Source organism: Globicephala melas, chromosome 7, assembly GCF_963455315.2.
Source record: "Globicephala melas chromosome 7, mGloMel1.2, whole genome shotgun sequence".
Taxonomy (NCBI): Eukaryota; Metazoa; Chordata; class Mammalia; order Artiodactyla; family Delphinidae; genus Globicephala; species Globicephala melas.
This window is the reverse complement of record NC_083320.1, coordinates 8,723,847-8,739,425: the sequence shown is the minus strand read 5'-3', so window position 1 is coordinate 8,739,425 and position 15,579 is coordinate 8,723,847. Positions and strand designations below refer to the sequence as shown.

The 15,579-nt window shown below is 59.9% G+C and overlaps 1 protein-coding gene across 1 annotated transcript; it reads left to right on the top strand.

Moving 5' to 3' along the window:
- The first annotated feature begins 355 nt into the window (after positions 1 to 355).
- ITM2C (integral membrane protein 2C) lies at positions 356 to 13,331 on the top strand. Its single transcript, XM_030876776.3, has 6 exons — positions 356 to 626; positions 8,323 to 8,463; positions 10,425 to 10,613; positions 11,303 to 11,413; positions 11,982 to 12,132; positions 12,872 to 13,331. The coding sequence occupies exons 1-6, from the start codon at positions 495 to 497 to the stop codon at positions 12,961 to 12,963; spliced, it is 816 nt and encodes a 271-aa protein (XP_030732636.1). The 5' UTR covers positions 356 to 494; the 3' UTR covers positions 12,964 to 13,331.
- Positions 13,332 to 15,579: the final 2,248 nt, after the last annotated feature.

Sequence of the window (15,579 nt, the reverse complement as noted above, 5' to 3'; positions counted from 1 at the left end):
CAAAGAGGAGGGTATGAAGTGGGATAGAGGGCACGGGGAGCTTGTCTAGAAGATGCATTTGCCTGGCAAACACGGTTTTAACAAAGACTGTATGTTCTGGAGATGCTGGTCTTGGAGAGGCAGCTGGAAGGGATAAAGCAGCGATGGGGACTGAGTCCATGCCTGATTGGATGGATGGATGGATGGATGCGATGGATGGATGGAGTGAGTGAGTGAGTGGTTAAAGGAACCTTAGACTTCCCCAGGCAGCGCCCGGCAGCGGTCACTGCGCGCCCAGCTAGCGGGAGGGGGGCGCAGGCGCGCAGGGCGCCAAGGCCCTCCCTTGGGGGGGCGGGGGCGGGGCGGGCTGGGGGTGGGGTTAGAGAAAAGGACCCAACGCGATCCAAACTTCCGGTGTCTGCGGAGAACCGAGCGGCTGTGGTACAGATAGAGGCTGCACAGAGAGTGGCTGCACGGCCGGAGGCTGCAGGGCGGACGCGCGGCCCGGCGCAGCCATGGTGAAGATCAGCTTCCAGCCCGCGGTGGCCGGTATCAAGGGCGACAAGGCCGACAAGGCTTCGGCCTCGGCCTCGGCCTCGGCCCCGGCGCCCGCCCCAGCCGCTGAGATCCTGCTGACGCCGTCTCGGGTGAGAGGGACGGGGGGTCGAAGCGCGCCTTGCCGGCCCCGGCGACTACCCGAGGCGCATCGGGACCCCGGAGTCTCGAGCGGAGCGGGGGTGGGATTCCGGAATGGGTCATCCATCCCAGAATGGGGAGGGGCCTTGGGTCCTGGCCCTCTGCGGCAGCCGAAAGCATAAGTCTGAAGAATGGGAGGGGCTCCGAGTCGATGGTCCCAGGTGAGGAAGCGCTCAAGGTCTCTTCCAAAAGTGGACCGAGCCCTAGGCGCCTGGCCCCGAATAGGGGAGGGAGCTGGTCCGGAGAGGTTCGAGGAATGTCGGTGGGGGTATATGTGTATGTTTCCAATCATGGAGGAGGGGCCGCGGGTCGAGTCCCCAGGTGGGGGATGGGAGGAGGGTTGGACATTGTTTCCCCAAAGTAGGGCGGTGGGTTGTGATTGGTGGGGAATGGGGAGAGGGGCTCTGGTGCCAACGAAGGGGGCGGGGCTATTGATTGCGTCCCAAACGGGGGACTGCTGGGGCCAAGGGATGTGCTGTTGGTCTGCACCTGAATTGGTGGACCAGAAAGCGATGATACATGAAATGGAGATAAACCAGAATCCGCCTGGCCGCACGTCCGGGGTTCGAGATTCGGGGTTACGAGGCTGGGTGCCCTGATCCCACCGCCCCCCCTGCCGCCTGGGCCTTCCTGCCCTCTTCCTTCCTCTCCCGGCTCCCTCGCGCACTGGGCTACCCCCTCCACTCCGCGGTGCCCTGGTGCCCTCTAGCACCCAGGCTGCGCTTTGTGGAGGCGGGCCTCGGTGCACCCCGCCCCCTCCAGCGGCGTCCCCTCCTCCCCTTTCCCTCCGGCCTGGGGGAGAAGAGGCATTTCCGCCGTGGAAAACTGTCTGAGCTGCGTGGAGTCCGACCGGGGGAGGGCCCAGAGGGGGCAGGACGCGTGGCGGGCAAGGAGGGGAGGGAGAGAGAGCTGGTTCAGCCTGGCTCTATAGTGTCTCGGCAGAGGTGTCTACGCTGCTTCCACGCGGCCGTCGCTCCTGGCGTTCTTGGGGCGCACCAAGCTCCCGTTCCCCCCCCCATGGGAAGTCTTCCTCAGCGCCAAGGCCCCTCCCCAAGTTGATGGCTCAAACTAAACCTTGCTGGGGGGGGGGTATGGGAGGGTGGGTGCTTCGGGATGACCTGTGCCCTGGAAGAGAGGACACAGGAGAGGGTCCTCAGAGGTGGGTGTTATAGCCAGAGCAAAGACACCTAAGTGAGGAATTCCAGGAAGAGCCTTGGCGCGCTCCCCTGCCCTGGTGTGGTCGCTGCAGCATCAGTGACCCCCGGGGCTGGGTTTCCAGGGGGTGGGGTGCTCTGCAGCCGCCACCAGAGCAGCTCCATCTGCTTCTGATGCTTAGTTGGGGGTGGGGACACTTCATATTTGAAGGCATGGCCTGCAGCTTTAAAAGTTTGCAGGGGGCCCTTTAAACCTCCTTCCTCCCTTCCACTTAGCCCCTGGAGGGTGCAGGGCTGGGGGCCCAAGGCAGCACACCCACTCCTGTCTTCTCCAGCTGCTACTCCCAGGGCCAGGCACCCAGCTGAGGCCTGGAAAACTGGACCCTGCCTCCAAAAGCTATAGGATTCGGGCAGGAGGGAGGACCAGCCAGACAGTGGAAGGATGGATTTGAAACCCACCAGAAGGTCTGCCGAATCTCACAGGAGTGCCACATCCTCCGGCAGCAGCTGACGGGTGTCAGGTGGGATGGTAGATGCCAGCGTCGCCTTGGCGGTAACTGACATCCAGCTTCTGGCTCCAAAGTCAAGCGTCCTCTCTTCCCCCTCATCCAGCGTGAAATGGAAATATCAACATTTTCCCTGTGCTGTTTTCAATGGCTTCGAGCCTGCTGAGTGTGCCTCGCCCCCAGCCCTTGTTAGTTGGGTAGGGTCTCCTGGCTGTCTTAATTGGCAAGGGGGAGCGATGGGGCCCCTGGAGGAAGATGAAAATCCCAGCCCCTTTAGGACAGATCTGCTTATTAGTAAACTTTCACAGCTCACTGGCCCTCAGGGGATCAGGGGAGGCTTTGGGGTGTCGCATGTTGGCTCTGCCAGTCGCCTAGTGGAATCGGAGCCTTGGGGAGAGAGTGCACTTCTGTGAGCCTCTTGTGGCCTCGCCTGGCCAGTGGGTACGTTTCCCCCACATCCAGTGCCCCACGTAGAGCAAGGCCCCCCCATTCTTGCCTCCTATGTCGCCCAGTGAGCTCAGCAGACACCCAGCATTCACAGCAGCCCAGGACCGCATCGGCCTGGGGCGAGCAGACTGGGAGCCCTAGGAGCTGCTTCATCATTCAGGACATTTGGGTTTGTCCCGCGCTGACGGGCCTGCCGGAGGAAAGCGTATCAGAAGCTCTGTTTCGGCTCGGGGTGACCCTGGAACCCTCCTTGGTTACTGAACTGGACTCGAAAATAAGATTTAAAGCCCTGGAAGGACCACTCGATGAACAGATGAGTTCACGAGTGCCTTTCACCAGTGAGCCACCCTCTGGCTGTCCTAATAAAATTTCAACCTGTGTGCAGGCCCCAGGGGCCAGGGTAGGGCGGCAGGAACACTCTCACATTGGGCCTCCCCCTGCTTCTGAGTAAAAACTGAAACAAGGAGGATTTTGTCCTCACATGTGCCGCTGGAAGGAGGTGCCTCGGTGGCCAGGAAGGGATGGGTGTGAGGGTCCAGCTGCGCCTCCAGCTGCCCCCCCCATGTGGTGCTTGCCTCCCAGATGAGGAGGGGCCTGCGCTGATGGGCAGCTGGCAGCAAGCCAGCCTGGAAGGTGGGCTGGATGGGGAGCACCCCCTCTTAGTAGAGCCTTGGCACTTGCTGGATTCTTCCCCTTTGGAGGCCCACTGGCCTGCCCTGGGCCTCTCAGCCCAGTTCCCCTCTCCCTACGATCTGCCTGTGTCTTTGCTCCCCCATGTGTGTGCACGCGAGCACACACACACACACACACAGCCAGGTGTGGGCATGTAGAGACTCGAACAGTCTGGGCTGGGGGCCTGCAAGGGGAGAGAACCGTGTTCAGTACAGTCATCTCAGCGCTGGAATTTTCTCCTTGGCTTTTGCTTTTGATTAATGGCCCCTGTGTCACCCCCTCCCCCAGCCCGCATACCTGGGGATCAGATTTCACTTTCCTGGTCCTGGCCTCAGGTCCTGGGCAGGAGGGAGCTGAGTCTCCTGGAGTGGTTGGGGGAGGGTCCCCTGCCGGCCAGGAGGGTGGATCGCAGGGCTTGGCGTCCTCCTGCCCCAGTGCCCCATCCCCGCCAGCCCTGCGGCCTGGGCCAAGAGGACCTTGGTGAATGGGCAGTCCTGCCCTTTGCCCGCCTGCCCTGGGCCTTCCCTGAGGGGCTGTGGCGTTTGGACTTGTGCCGCAGTGGCTTTTCTGCTTTCTCTCTCATTTCCCTCTTCTCTGTTCTCCCCACGGCCCATCCTTGCATGTTTCAAGGCTGTCAGCAGATTGCCACAGAGGATGAGTTTCTCTTACCATAAAAAAAATGTTTATGGTAAGAGCAGGGAAGCGCAGCCCCTGCAGTGTCTCCGCGCTGTGTCTCCCCCAGGAGAGCCCTTCCAGCCGTAGCTCTGCTTCTCTCCCCCCAGCCTTTGTTCTCTGGGGTCTCACCCTGACTGTCAGGTACAGAACAGAAGAGGGAATCTGCCTGGCCCAGCCAGGCAGAGCAGTGCAGAGGGCTGTCGGGAGTGTCCTCGGGGTCCATGCCCTTCCTCCTCACACGGCCTGCACCGTGGGCACCGGTGGGTCCCAGGGCAGGAGTGGGTTTCCCTGATGGCAAGTTCACGATGCCTTATCAGCATTTACCCAGCTGACGTCTGTACGTCTGAGCACAGCTCTGCGTGCTCCGTGGGCAGAGGCCCAGTCCCCCCACCCCTGCTAGGCTTCTGTCTGTCTGTCTCTCTCTTTCTCTCTCACTGGAGCCCTTGCCTTTGTGGCCTGCAGCCTGGGAAAGAAAGATGCTGAGGAGGGGGCACTGGCGCTGGGGAGGTGAGGCGAGATCCGCCCCGAGCCGTCTGCCCGGGCCTGCTGTGGCTGCATTTCTGGCTCCCCTGCTAGCTGCCTCCGAGCAGCCTGCAACTGTAGTTACTCTGCTTGCGGTTCATTTCGACATCCTTACCGAGGGAAGGTAGCTGGGGAGCTCTGTCCATGAGCCCTGCGGGCCTTCTGAGTTAATGCTTAAGTTGGCTGGGTTCCCCCTGGCTCTTCTGGCCCTGGCTTTGCCTAATCATTTAAGGAGCTCCACTGCAGGCTCCGTGAAACAGGCAGGCCTAGGCCTGGGCGCCTTTCGGGTCCCTGGACATGTGGCCCACGTGCCCCACACGAGTGCATGGCGAGGCCTGTGGCTCAGGAAGCCCTGTTGCCATGGAAGCAGTATTTTTCTACTTTCTGGAAGCCCCCAGATGCGTGGCTGTGGGTAACTGCTCCGTGGAGGGGGGGCCTTCTCCTGGGGCTCCAGCATGACAGGTGAAGCAGCTGGGGGCTTCGGGAAGCAGGCCCCTCGGCCGTCATTCCTGTCATTCTGGGTGAGCTGCGCAGCCCGGATCCTAAGGGGTGAGGCCCCAGGTTCCAGCCCAGGCTGCTTACAGGCTCCCCAGAGGCCTCTGAGGGCTGCAGCTCGGGGCTGACCTTTCAAGCACTGCCAGCGAGGGCAGGATTCAGGGGCCTCCCGCCCACCTGGGGCTTTACGTCCCGGTCCCAGTGCCTCTGTCTCGAAGCCGGGACACCAGCAGCCTCTGGTCCTGCTTTCCCTTCCATCCCTCCTGCTCAGCCATGATGCTTCTGGGGGTTTGGCCTCTGCGTGTCAGGTAGGGAGGGGTGCAGGGCGTGAGCCATGGGTGTGCCCTAGAGGGGTCTGTAGGAGCAGGATAGGAAGCCGTTGTCCACAGCTCTAGGAAAGGGGAGGATCCCCAGCCTTCACAGGCACACCCACAGAGACGTGTGAGGACACAGGGTGGGATCCAGGGGTCCTGGCTGGAGGCTGTCCTCAGCCACTTGCCTCATTTTCCTCTGGAGCCGCTCCCCACTCTCCGTCCTCCCTGACCGCCTCCCCACCTGGGGCAGCCTGGCCCCCCTGCCCGGCCCCTCCCCCAGGCACATAGAAACACCTGACCCAGCCGGGAGCAGAAAGGAAGCTATAAAACTGGTAGGCCTCCCTTGTCTGTGAACCTCAATTGTGGAGCTGGCCCTCGGGCTCTTGCTTTGTAGCCCATTGACTTTTTTTTGTTTTCTGGTTTTTTTAAAAGCAGTTCTCATAAGCTTGCTTTTGCTTCTCTGGTTTGCAGGAGCAAGGCATGGCCACTGTGCAGCCTCGACAGCTGGCTCGTGGTGGCCCTAAAAAAAAAAGAAGGAGAGCTTTAGCTGATAAAGATCTGCTATTTTTATCTACCACTTTATCCTTTACAAAGGCTTTCAGGGTCTCTGTCTCCTTTAATCCCAACAAAACCCTGTCAGGAGGAGTCTGTTCACATTTCACAGGAGGACCTGCAGAGGGTTGGAGGGTCCGGAGGCTGGGATGTTCCCCACGCATGGATCGCAGCCCCTGCTGGGGGCCTCTGGGTCCCTGCAGCCCTACTGGTCTCGCTAAATACAAATGTTGTGCCTCCAGGGCAGGATTCCCAGTGGGTGTGGCGCCTTTCTTCTGCGTCACCCACCTTTCCTTAGGAGCCACTGAGGATGGCTGGAGCCCCTGGGTGGCTTGTTCCTGCGAGACACTGGCAGAGCTTGGTCATCGGGTCGCCCCATCCTGGGCTGATCCTGGGAGCCCGTTGGAAAGGCAGAACGCTTGCAGTCCCCCACCCCCTCCCCCTGGCAGCTGTCCCTGGAGGCCCTGTGAGCAGTGGCCGCCCAAGTGTGCTAGTGACCCTGGTTATTGCCCCCAGGGAGCCCCAGCATGCCGAGGAGGTGCCAGCCAGGGGGGTGGTCTCACCAGGTGCTTCTCTGGTTTCGATCGCAGCACCCCTGCAGCAGGGCCCGGGTGGGGAGAGGCCCCAGGCCTGCAGACGGCCCAGCCTGTGAGGGGGTATGGGATGGGCCGGGTCACCTGTCCGTCCTGTGTCTCCATCCCATGGTGCTGGAGGCTGGGGGCCACTGGCCTGGTGACACATGTGCCTCGTGATGGGGCGGTGTGTCTTTCAGGCATTTTCTACCCTTTTCCTGAGGAAAGGGTGTGGGGAGAGGGGAGCGCTCCAAGCAGGGAGGCATCGCCCCCTCTGATGGGATGCCCCTCTACTCCCTGAGGCCCAGGTCCCACACCCCCATGTGCCCCAAGCACAGCAGGCCCTGCACCCCGCCCCTACCAGGCTGGGCCCCCTGTGTGCCCTGAGAATAAAGGCCTGTCTTGGGTAACTTGGACCTGCATCACGTCCCCACTGCCGACCTCCCGCTAAGCAGATGAGGGAAGAGTGGAAGCGGGCACAGAGCGCTAAGCAGACGGTTAGCGGCGGGGCCGGAGTGAGAAGGCCCAGGCTCCCCTCCTGCCCCCCCACCTCTGCCACAGTTCCTTGAGGTTGGCAGGGGCACTGGCCTCTACCCTCACCCGGCTGCATCTGGACACCGTGGAGGAGGGATTGAATGATGGATCCCAGAGGCAGAGCCGGGCCTGGGGCTCTTGCAACATCTCCAGGGTGAAGGAGGCCTGGGTTAGGGCAGGGGTGCCGGTGAGGAAGGGCACAAAGACGCGCAATGGCCGAGCTCACACAGCTGGGAGGAGCCCGAGTCACGAGATTCTCCGTCCAGCGCCCCAGGGAACGCAGGGCTGCTGAGCCTTACACACGCCTCCGGCCACTGGCCCAGACGTGTGCGGACTGGAGTTGGGTCCGCCTGGCTTGCTGCTTCTTGGCAGTCCTGCAGCTACTGTCCCGAACCTGAGCCTGGAGGAACCTCCTGCCCTGGCCTGCCTGCCGGTAGCCACGTTCCCTTCCCGGCAGAGGCTTCCGGAAGCCTCCAGACTTCACCCTGTGGGCCTGCTTCTGACAGCCTGCTCGACACCAGCGCCCGTGTGATGCCATCGCCGCCCCGGCAGGCTGGCCTCTGCCCGGGCTGGCCGGAGGGTGCGAGCTCCCGCGCCCAGACCCTGCGGGCCTCCCAGAGCCCTGTCCCCACTGGTCAGTGACCGTTTCCTGCCACAGCTTCCTTGGAAGAGCCCAGCAGACTCCCCACCCCCGCTGTCCCCATCCCGGTCCCTCTGGGCACTCCAGCTTTCAGGTGGATCTTGTCACTTCCTACCTCCGAAGCCTTCCTTGGTCCCCACTGCCCAGGGCAGCGGCTCCCTGCCTGCCCAGTCACTCCAGTTCCTACAGGTTCCTAGGCCTGGCTCAGTCACCAAGGCCATATCTGTGCTTCCCCCCCCCTCTACATTTGAAAGAATCTACTGTGGTCACAACTGGTATAATGAAGGGGGCTAATGGCGTGGGTGATTCAAAACACGCTTAGTCCCCGTGGGTCCAAGGTGGGGCTCCGTTTCTCTTTAGATGGGAACAGCTGGGGGGTCCTGGTAACGCTTTCCTTTCCTTCCAGAGACGATGCTCTGTGTGTCCTGAGCGTCGTCCTCCCCTCCCTTTGCTCCAAGGCTCCTTCCCAGCCAGCAGAGTGAGGTCTCACTTCCGGAAAGGGGTGGCGGGGATTCCCAGGGGTGCGGGGCCACCACGGGGCTGACCCTGCACTGCTGTCCACAGGAGGAGCGGCCCCCCTACCACCGCTACAAGAAGGGGAGCTCTGTGGGCGGCCTGTGCTACCTGTCGATGGGCATGGTCGTGCTGCTCATGGGCCTGGTGTTCGCCTCTGTCTACATCTACAGATACTTCTTCCTCGCTCAGGTGAGGTGGGGCGGAGGGAGGCGGGGCCTTGGAGAAAGAGTGGCGTTTTAGAGAGGGCAGGGCAGGGCGAGCGATTGCCGTGGGTGTGGGCCGGCAGGATCTGGCCCTGTGAACGGGGGAGAGGAGGGGACAGCAGGAAGCCCTGGACACGCCCCCTAGGTGGGAGGGGTGCCCGGGCAAGCCCAGAAGCCCTGCCTCCTTCTCCTCTCTGGTCTTGGTCCGGGAGACAGGACCGGGTCCCCGTCCTCTGACTGCCATGGGCTCCAGAGGAGTGTCCTTACCTATCTCTTTGGTTGCATCTGAGGCTGACAGGGAGCTCTCCCAGGAGCACAGTCGGCGATGGGGGAGCCGGGATTGGAATCTGGGCTGTGAGGCCCGCAGCCCCTTCCCACAGCGTCACCCCAGGGCATTAGCACCAGAAACTCAGGTGCAGCAGACATTGGAACTCTGCGATCCCTTCAGAGCCCGGCCCCTGTGCCCATGGATCTTGCTCTAAGGACATATATTCCACGCGTGGACATTTGGACTATAAACCATGAAGGGTGGAGGGTGGCTTATAGACAGTCATCTCCACCTATGATCACATCCTGGTTATCTGCTCACACAACCAATCTGGGCACGAAGCTGGGCCAAAGAACTGGTCGTGGTCACAGCAACCTTGCGATCAGCCCAGGCCTGGGGAGGGAGGCAGGGCCACCAAGCTCTCAGAACTGAAGGTAGTTAAATGAAAGGTTGCTTAATAGAATAACCATAAACATAACGAATGGGGAATCTCGGTGACAAAAAGGTTGGGAATTGCCAGTCATTTATGACCCAAGTGACCTTTTCCCACCCTCAAGCATTGGACTTTGACTTTGTTGTCATCCAGTTTTTCTACGGTGGAAATGACTAAAGAGTTTGCAGTCCATGTGACCTTACCCTTGACACCTCAGCTCCCCTCCGTCCACGGCCTGCTTCCTCACCTGTTCCTGGTTGTCACTTTCTGGGGCCTTTTCCTGTTGCGGCTGTGGCCCTGCCCTGGACCTCCCCTCTGATCCCAGCCCCCCTCATGCCCTCTTGGGGTTCCTCACCCCACCCCAATTCCCAGGGAGTAGGAGAACCTCAGAGCAGCCTCTGGGTCTACACCCTGGGACAGTATGATTCCTGTGTGACGATTCATCCTCCCGGGACAGCTTACACTAAAACAGACAAAGGGGTGTCTGCCCATCGTGGGCCGGACCTGGAGGAGGCCCTGGAGAAGTAGGAGGGGCCCGCGGTCCACCGGTCAGTTACGTAGCCTCGGTCACGCCAGGCTGCCTCCCTTCCCTTACTGATGGAGTGATTAGGCGTGCCCCTCATATAGGAGACACCATGTTTGTGTAGGTTTCTCGGGAAGCACAGGATCCAGGGAAGGTGGTGGGTCCTTGCTTGAGGTTGGACACGGTGCCACCAGAATCTGATAACGGCCGCCTCTCAGCTCCTGCCTCCTCCCTCCAAGGTCTGCAGGGCCTCGCAAAGGGGGCAAGAAGGGCGGGCGAGCACCCCCTGGTGGTGGCGGAGGGTGGCACCCTGCAGGGCCCAGCCTGTCCAACCCAGAGTCCCCCTGTTTGCCCCTGAGGACACCCCTCCGACCCCAGCCTCTTTCTCAGGTGTCTGTCCCCCCGCTGGTCTGCCCCATTTCACAGCCATAGACTCATGGACTCGGAGGCCAGAGGGGCCTGAGAGGTCACCTTGTTTTACAGATGGGGAAACTGAGGCCCAAAGAGGTCGTCCTCCTAGGAACTGGCAGACCCGGCTCACCCTCCCTGACTCCCCATGTTTCTTTGTTTCTCCATCTGTGAAGTGGGTGTCACAGACCCATCCTCCCTGCCTCCCCAGGCCTTCAGAGCCGGGAGTGGTTGGGCAGGCAGCATGGTCTCACGGAGGGTGCTGTGTGACCAGACTCTCCCTCCCTCTCTCCCCCCGCCCCCCTCCTTGCTCAGCTGGCCCGAGACAACTTCTTCCACTGCGGCGTCCTCTACGAGGACTCCCTGACCTCGCAGGCCCGCACCCGCATGGAGCTGGAGGAGGACGTAAAGATCTACCTCGAGGAGAACTACGAGCGCATCAATGTGCCGGTGCCCCAGTTTGGGGGCGGTGACCCTGCAGACATCATCCACGACTTCCAGCGGGTGAGGCCGGCCAGGGACCCGGGGCGGGGTGGCGCGGCGAGGGGGGCGCCACGAGGAGGAACAGGTGTGAAAAGAGGACGCCCACGCCCCTTGTACAGACTTGGAGTACATACCGTGTAATATAAACCATGGAGTAGATATCTACGGTTTAGGTCAATCAGGGATTTAAAGAGGCCGCTTTTATCATATACGTCATGCGGTTATCACTGAATGTGAACTAGTCACGGTTGATTTTCTCCTTGGCCACCTGCCAGCTGCGGACGCTGGCTGGAACAGGCGAGGCCAGTGTTCCTTTTTACTGAGCTGTTTCCGTGTTGACATCTTATCAAGATGCAGCACCCGGGGTTGGGAGGGGCATCTCTCACTGAGGGTCCAGGCTGTCCATAGGGGTGGCGGGACCTCCCAGCTTTGGTGAGATGCACAGGGGGGACGTTGCCCTGAAATTCAAACCTCGGCTGTATACCCCCAAGAAGAATCCTTGTCACAACCGAAGCATTTAATAGTGTTTTCATCTAGTGAGTGGAACCTTCCACAAACACAGGCTGGGAGAGGAGCGGGAGAAGGGGTCCCCGCCCCGGTGCTGAGGAATCTGGGTGCGTCATGGGTGCGGTGGGGTTCGTGCCTCATACAGCCCTCCGGGGCCAGTCCCTCACCTGCGGAGACTGACGCGGCCCCCTCTTCCTGTTCAGGGTCTCACTGCCTATCACGACATCTCCCTGGACAAGTGCTATGTCATTGAGCTCAACACCACCATCGTGCTGCCCCCTCGCAACTTCTGGGAGCTCCTCATGAATGTGAAGGTGAGCAGGGCCCCGGCAGCATCTTCTCTCCCTTGTCCTCCCTCCATGAGACAAGGGAAGGATGGGGGGCCTGGGCGTTGCTGTCAGCTGGACCCAGCACCCCAGGTTGGTGCCCCCACCTCCAGCTCCCTTCTCCCACATTCAGAGTCAACACCTCTCCTTTCTGCCCCCAACCAGCCTCCCACTTCTGCCTCCCTCACTTGGGAAGAACCCCAAGACCAGCTTCCTTAGTGTTCATGGCCATGCGCCACATCGCCCCATGTCAGCAGTGCAGGGAGGTGATGGGGGCCCTGCCCCCGAGGAGCGCTCTCCCTAGGGTGGGAGACCAGACTCGCACACACGTGACTCACGGCAGTGCAGGTGCAGGTGCAGAAAGTGCCTAGGCACGTCAGAAAGGCGAGCCATGCGGCCTGTGGATGAGGGGGTGGGCGTGTTGGATGGGCACTGCAGGCGCTGGGGCGGCTCGGCTCAAGCTAGCAGAAGGAGGGAGGCGAGCGCAATGGGCAGTCGGGGACCGAGAGCGGCGAGCCCTGGTACTGACCCAGTGCTGTGGCCACTCCCTTTGCAGAGGGGTACCTACCTCCCACAGACGTACATCATCCAGGAGGAGATGGTGGTCACGGAGCATGTCAGTGACAAGGAGGCCCTGGGCTCCTTCATCTACCACCTGTGCAGCGGGAAGGACACCTACCGGCTGCGGCGCAGGGCCACCCGGAGGCGTGAGTGGCAGACTCCACCCACCTTGGCCCCTGCCCTGAGCTCCAAACCATGGCCACCCTCTGGCAGTGCCTGGCAGCGTAGCTGGAGACCAGCTGTCAGAGCTCAGATTGTAGCAGCAGTAATAACAGCTGATGAGCACGTACTACGTGCCAGGCACTGCTTCACACTCTTTTTTTTTTTTTTGCGGGTACGCGGGCCTCTCCCTGCTGTGGCCTCTCCCGCTGCGGAGCACAGGCTCCGGACGCACAGGCTCAGCGGCCATGGCTCACGGACCCAGCTGCTCCACGGCATGTGGAATCTTCCCGGACCGGGGCACGAACCCACGTCCCCTGCATCGGCAGGCGGACTCTCAACCACTGCGCCACCAGGGAAGCCCCCTGCTTTACACTCTTTATGTCCTCCTAAGAGAGTGTAAGTTACCATCATCCTCATCCTTGTCATCATTATTCTTGCCGCCCCTTTTAAAGATGAGGAAATGGAGGCACAGAGAGGTTAAGAAGCACCTCCGAGGTCTCACAGCAAGAAGGTGGCAGAGCTGGGAGGTCTGACTCCAGCTTTTGAGCTCATGCCGCTGTACCGCGCTGTCTCTGGGTGAATCTGGGTTTCATTTCCTGGGCCTCCTCCTCCCCGGCCCGGGTCCTGAGGCCCTGCTCAGGCTCTGAGGCTGGTGGCCTTTGTGGCCCAGACAGTTCTAGGCCAGGACACAGGCCTCACTGGGATTTCTCTGTTCTCTCCCAGGGATCAACAAGCGAGGGGCCAAGAACTGCAACGCCATCCGCCACTTCGAGAACACCTTCGTGGTCGAGACGCTCATCTGCGGGGTGGCGTGAAGCCCCGCCCCTCCCTCCAGGCCCCGCCCCTTCCCTCTTCCATTTTCTCTTCTGGCCACTCTGGCCCTTCCCCTTGCTTAGCTTGTACTTTGGACGCCTTTCCATAGATGTGACGTGTCTTCCCGTTTCTCTCCAGCCCTGCCCGCCTCCCTGTACCAGAGCTGTGACCTCTCAAGGCCTCACCCTCTGCTGACCTGAGTCTGGGGATGGAGGGGGCGCCCCAAGATGGTTTCTGTGACCACCATCTTGAGGTCAGGTCCCCGGGGGCCTGGCCCACAGCTGCATTGGCAGCCCAAGGGGGAGGACTGGAGGGAACGGCCAGGCATGCTGGGGCTCTGGCGAGGGGCGGGCTGGGGGCGGGGGGTGGAGTGGGGTTCAGGAACGTCTGCACAGCTGAGAAAGGTCTGAGAGGCTTCTTCCCGTGCACAGCACACTTCCACCCCTGTCCCGGGCCTGAGCTGAGGTTGGAGGGAATGTACCCAGGGGTGGACCCGCCCAGAGCACAGGGGAAGGTGGCTGTCCTGGGGGTCTCCCCAGGACTCCTGTCAGTGCCTTCAGCCCACCAGTGGGAGCCTGGAGTTTGGGGGGTGGGATGAATCCGTCAAGCACAATCTCCGGGTGGAACCAAAGAAGGAAGGAGCCAGGGCTGGGGGCCCTGGCCCCCCAGGAGCACAAGCGGGGTCCCCCGCAGCCACAACCAGAGAAGGAACAGGACAGAAGTGGGGAGATGTCTTCCTGTCCACGGGCAGCCCCGCAGGCTGAGCACGGAGCAGGGATGCACTGTGGGTCCTGCCGAGTGGGCGGGGCTCCCTGCTTTCTCCTGCTCGGGGGCGTTTGAGAGGAAAACCGGGGGAAGGGAGGGAGAGCCACCTGATACTTGTACACCCTGCCTCCTTGCTCTGAAATTCCATCCCCTTCTGCTTTGGGGGAACACAGCGTTATTTTCCGTTTCCTTCTCACTTTTGCATGTTTTTACTGATGATTCGATGTGCTAACCTTCTCAGCCCTGAGCCCTGAAGAGGAGGGCTCCGACGCCTCCAGTCAGACTTCGGTGCTCGCTGGAGATGAGACTCTTAAATGCCTTGTATATTTTCTCAATTAGATCTCTTTTCAGAAGTGTCTGTCGAACAATACACATCTTTGACTTGTGATTCCGGCTTGGGAAAGGCGGGTGGGGGGCGCGGGGAGGGGTGTCAGCTTGGCTTGGGAAAGGCGGGTGGGGAGCGCGGGGCGGGGTGTCGGCTTGGTGACGGATGCCCTCCAACCCGTAGGCTGGGCAGGTGTCCCTGGGGGCGGGGGGGGGGCAGGTGGGCGTGGTGGGAGCGGCAGGAAGGAGGCGCTCACTCACAGGGCTTGGCATCTGGCCCCTGAAGGAGTGGGCCTGCTCTGAGGTTCAGCCATGGAACGTAGGTGTCCCCTTCGTTCTGTCACTCCCCGCCAGGTAGATTCAGTTTACAGGCAAGGAGGAGGAAAGGGACGGCAGATCATGCAACTTGCCCAAGGCCACCGGGTCAGTTCTACGCGGAAGATGACATCATTATTGCTTGTCCTTAAGCACAGGGACGGTGTCGCCACACTTTCTGGGCGATTAGTAACCATGTCGGTGGATCTGAGGTAGGGTTTGACATGAGTCATAGGGTCACATGCTGCAGAGAAGGGTGTGGGAGCTGCCTGGAGCCTTTGCTGAGTGGACCCCAGAGGTGCGACCTGGGTCCTGCCCTGGGGGCGAGGATGGGTGTCTACACCCTTGGCTCACAGACTAGGTAATCCTGCGAAGGACGTAAAAGATTCAAATGAGTGCAGACACGCCTTGTTCTCAGATGCAAATGCAATCTTGCAGAGATGTTGGGTTCTGTTACATTTCCCAATCTAAATGCAACGCAGTCACAATTAAAATGCCAACAGGGCTTATTCTTTAACTGACACATTCAGTTATTTGAGGAAAGTAAACATGGGGGATAGCCAGGTAAATCCTGAAAAGCGGGGGGGGGGGGGGGGGGGGAGAACAGTCTCCAAATATAAAACCTAGTAGAATTAAAGACTTTGGTGTAGCAAAGATCAATGAGACACAGTGGAGTGCCCAGAAGTTAACTTAAGTACAAGGAAATTCAGGTTAGTGGGGTACGTGTGGGTTCTTTATTGGAACAACTGGCTAGTCATTTTGACAAAAAAATTAACCTGGGTCCTGCTTCCCTGTAACAAAATTAATTCAAAGGTTTTAAGTATGAAATGAAATCTTAAAAGTACTTGAGATGATTTAAAAGATCATCTTGAAGGAGGGTAGTCTTTTTAAGCATGACACCTACCAGTAATAATAACTGGGACTAATAAAAAATTAAAATTTTTGTGCAACAGCACATACCACAAAGTCAAAAGTTTTATAAGTGGCAAACTGAGGAGATATTTTAGAAACACAGGACATAAAAGGGCTATTTTCCTTAATATGCTAAGTTCTTATAAATCGATATGAAAAAATGAATAACCCAATAGATAAAGGGGCAACGAATAGGAGCAGGCAGTTCACAGGGAAATACAAATGGATCGTTGCTTAAACGCGAACAGATGTTTAATCACAGTTGCATAGAAAATACAAATCAAAACTAGGGAGATACAATC

Bases quoted from the DNA above. Each gene is read 5' to 3' on its own strand.
- ITM2C (XM_030876776.3), top strand. From the start codon at position 495: ATGGTGAAGATCAGCTTCCAGCCCGCGGTGGCCGGTATCAAGGGCGAC. The intron at 627-8,322 runs GTGAGAGGGACG...TGCTGTCCACAG, and splicing joins TCCTGCTGACGCCGTCTCGG to GAGGAGCGGCCCCCCTACCA. The intron at 10,614-11,302 runs GTGAGGCCGGCC...CTTCCTGTTCAG, and splicing joins TCATCCACGACTTCCAGCGG to GGTCTCACTGCCTATCACGA.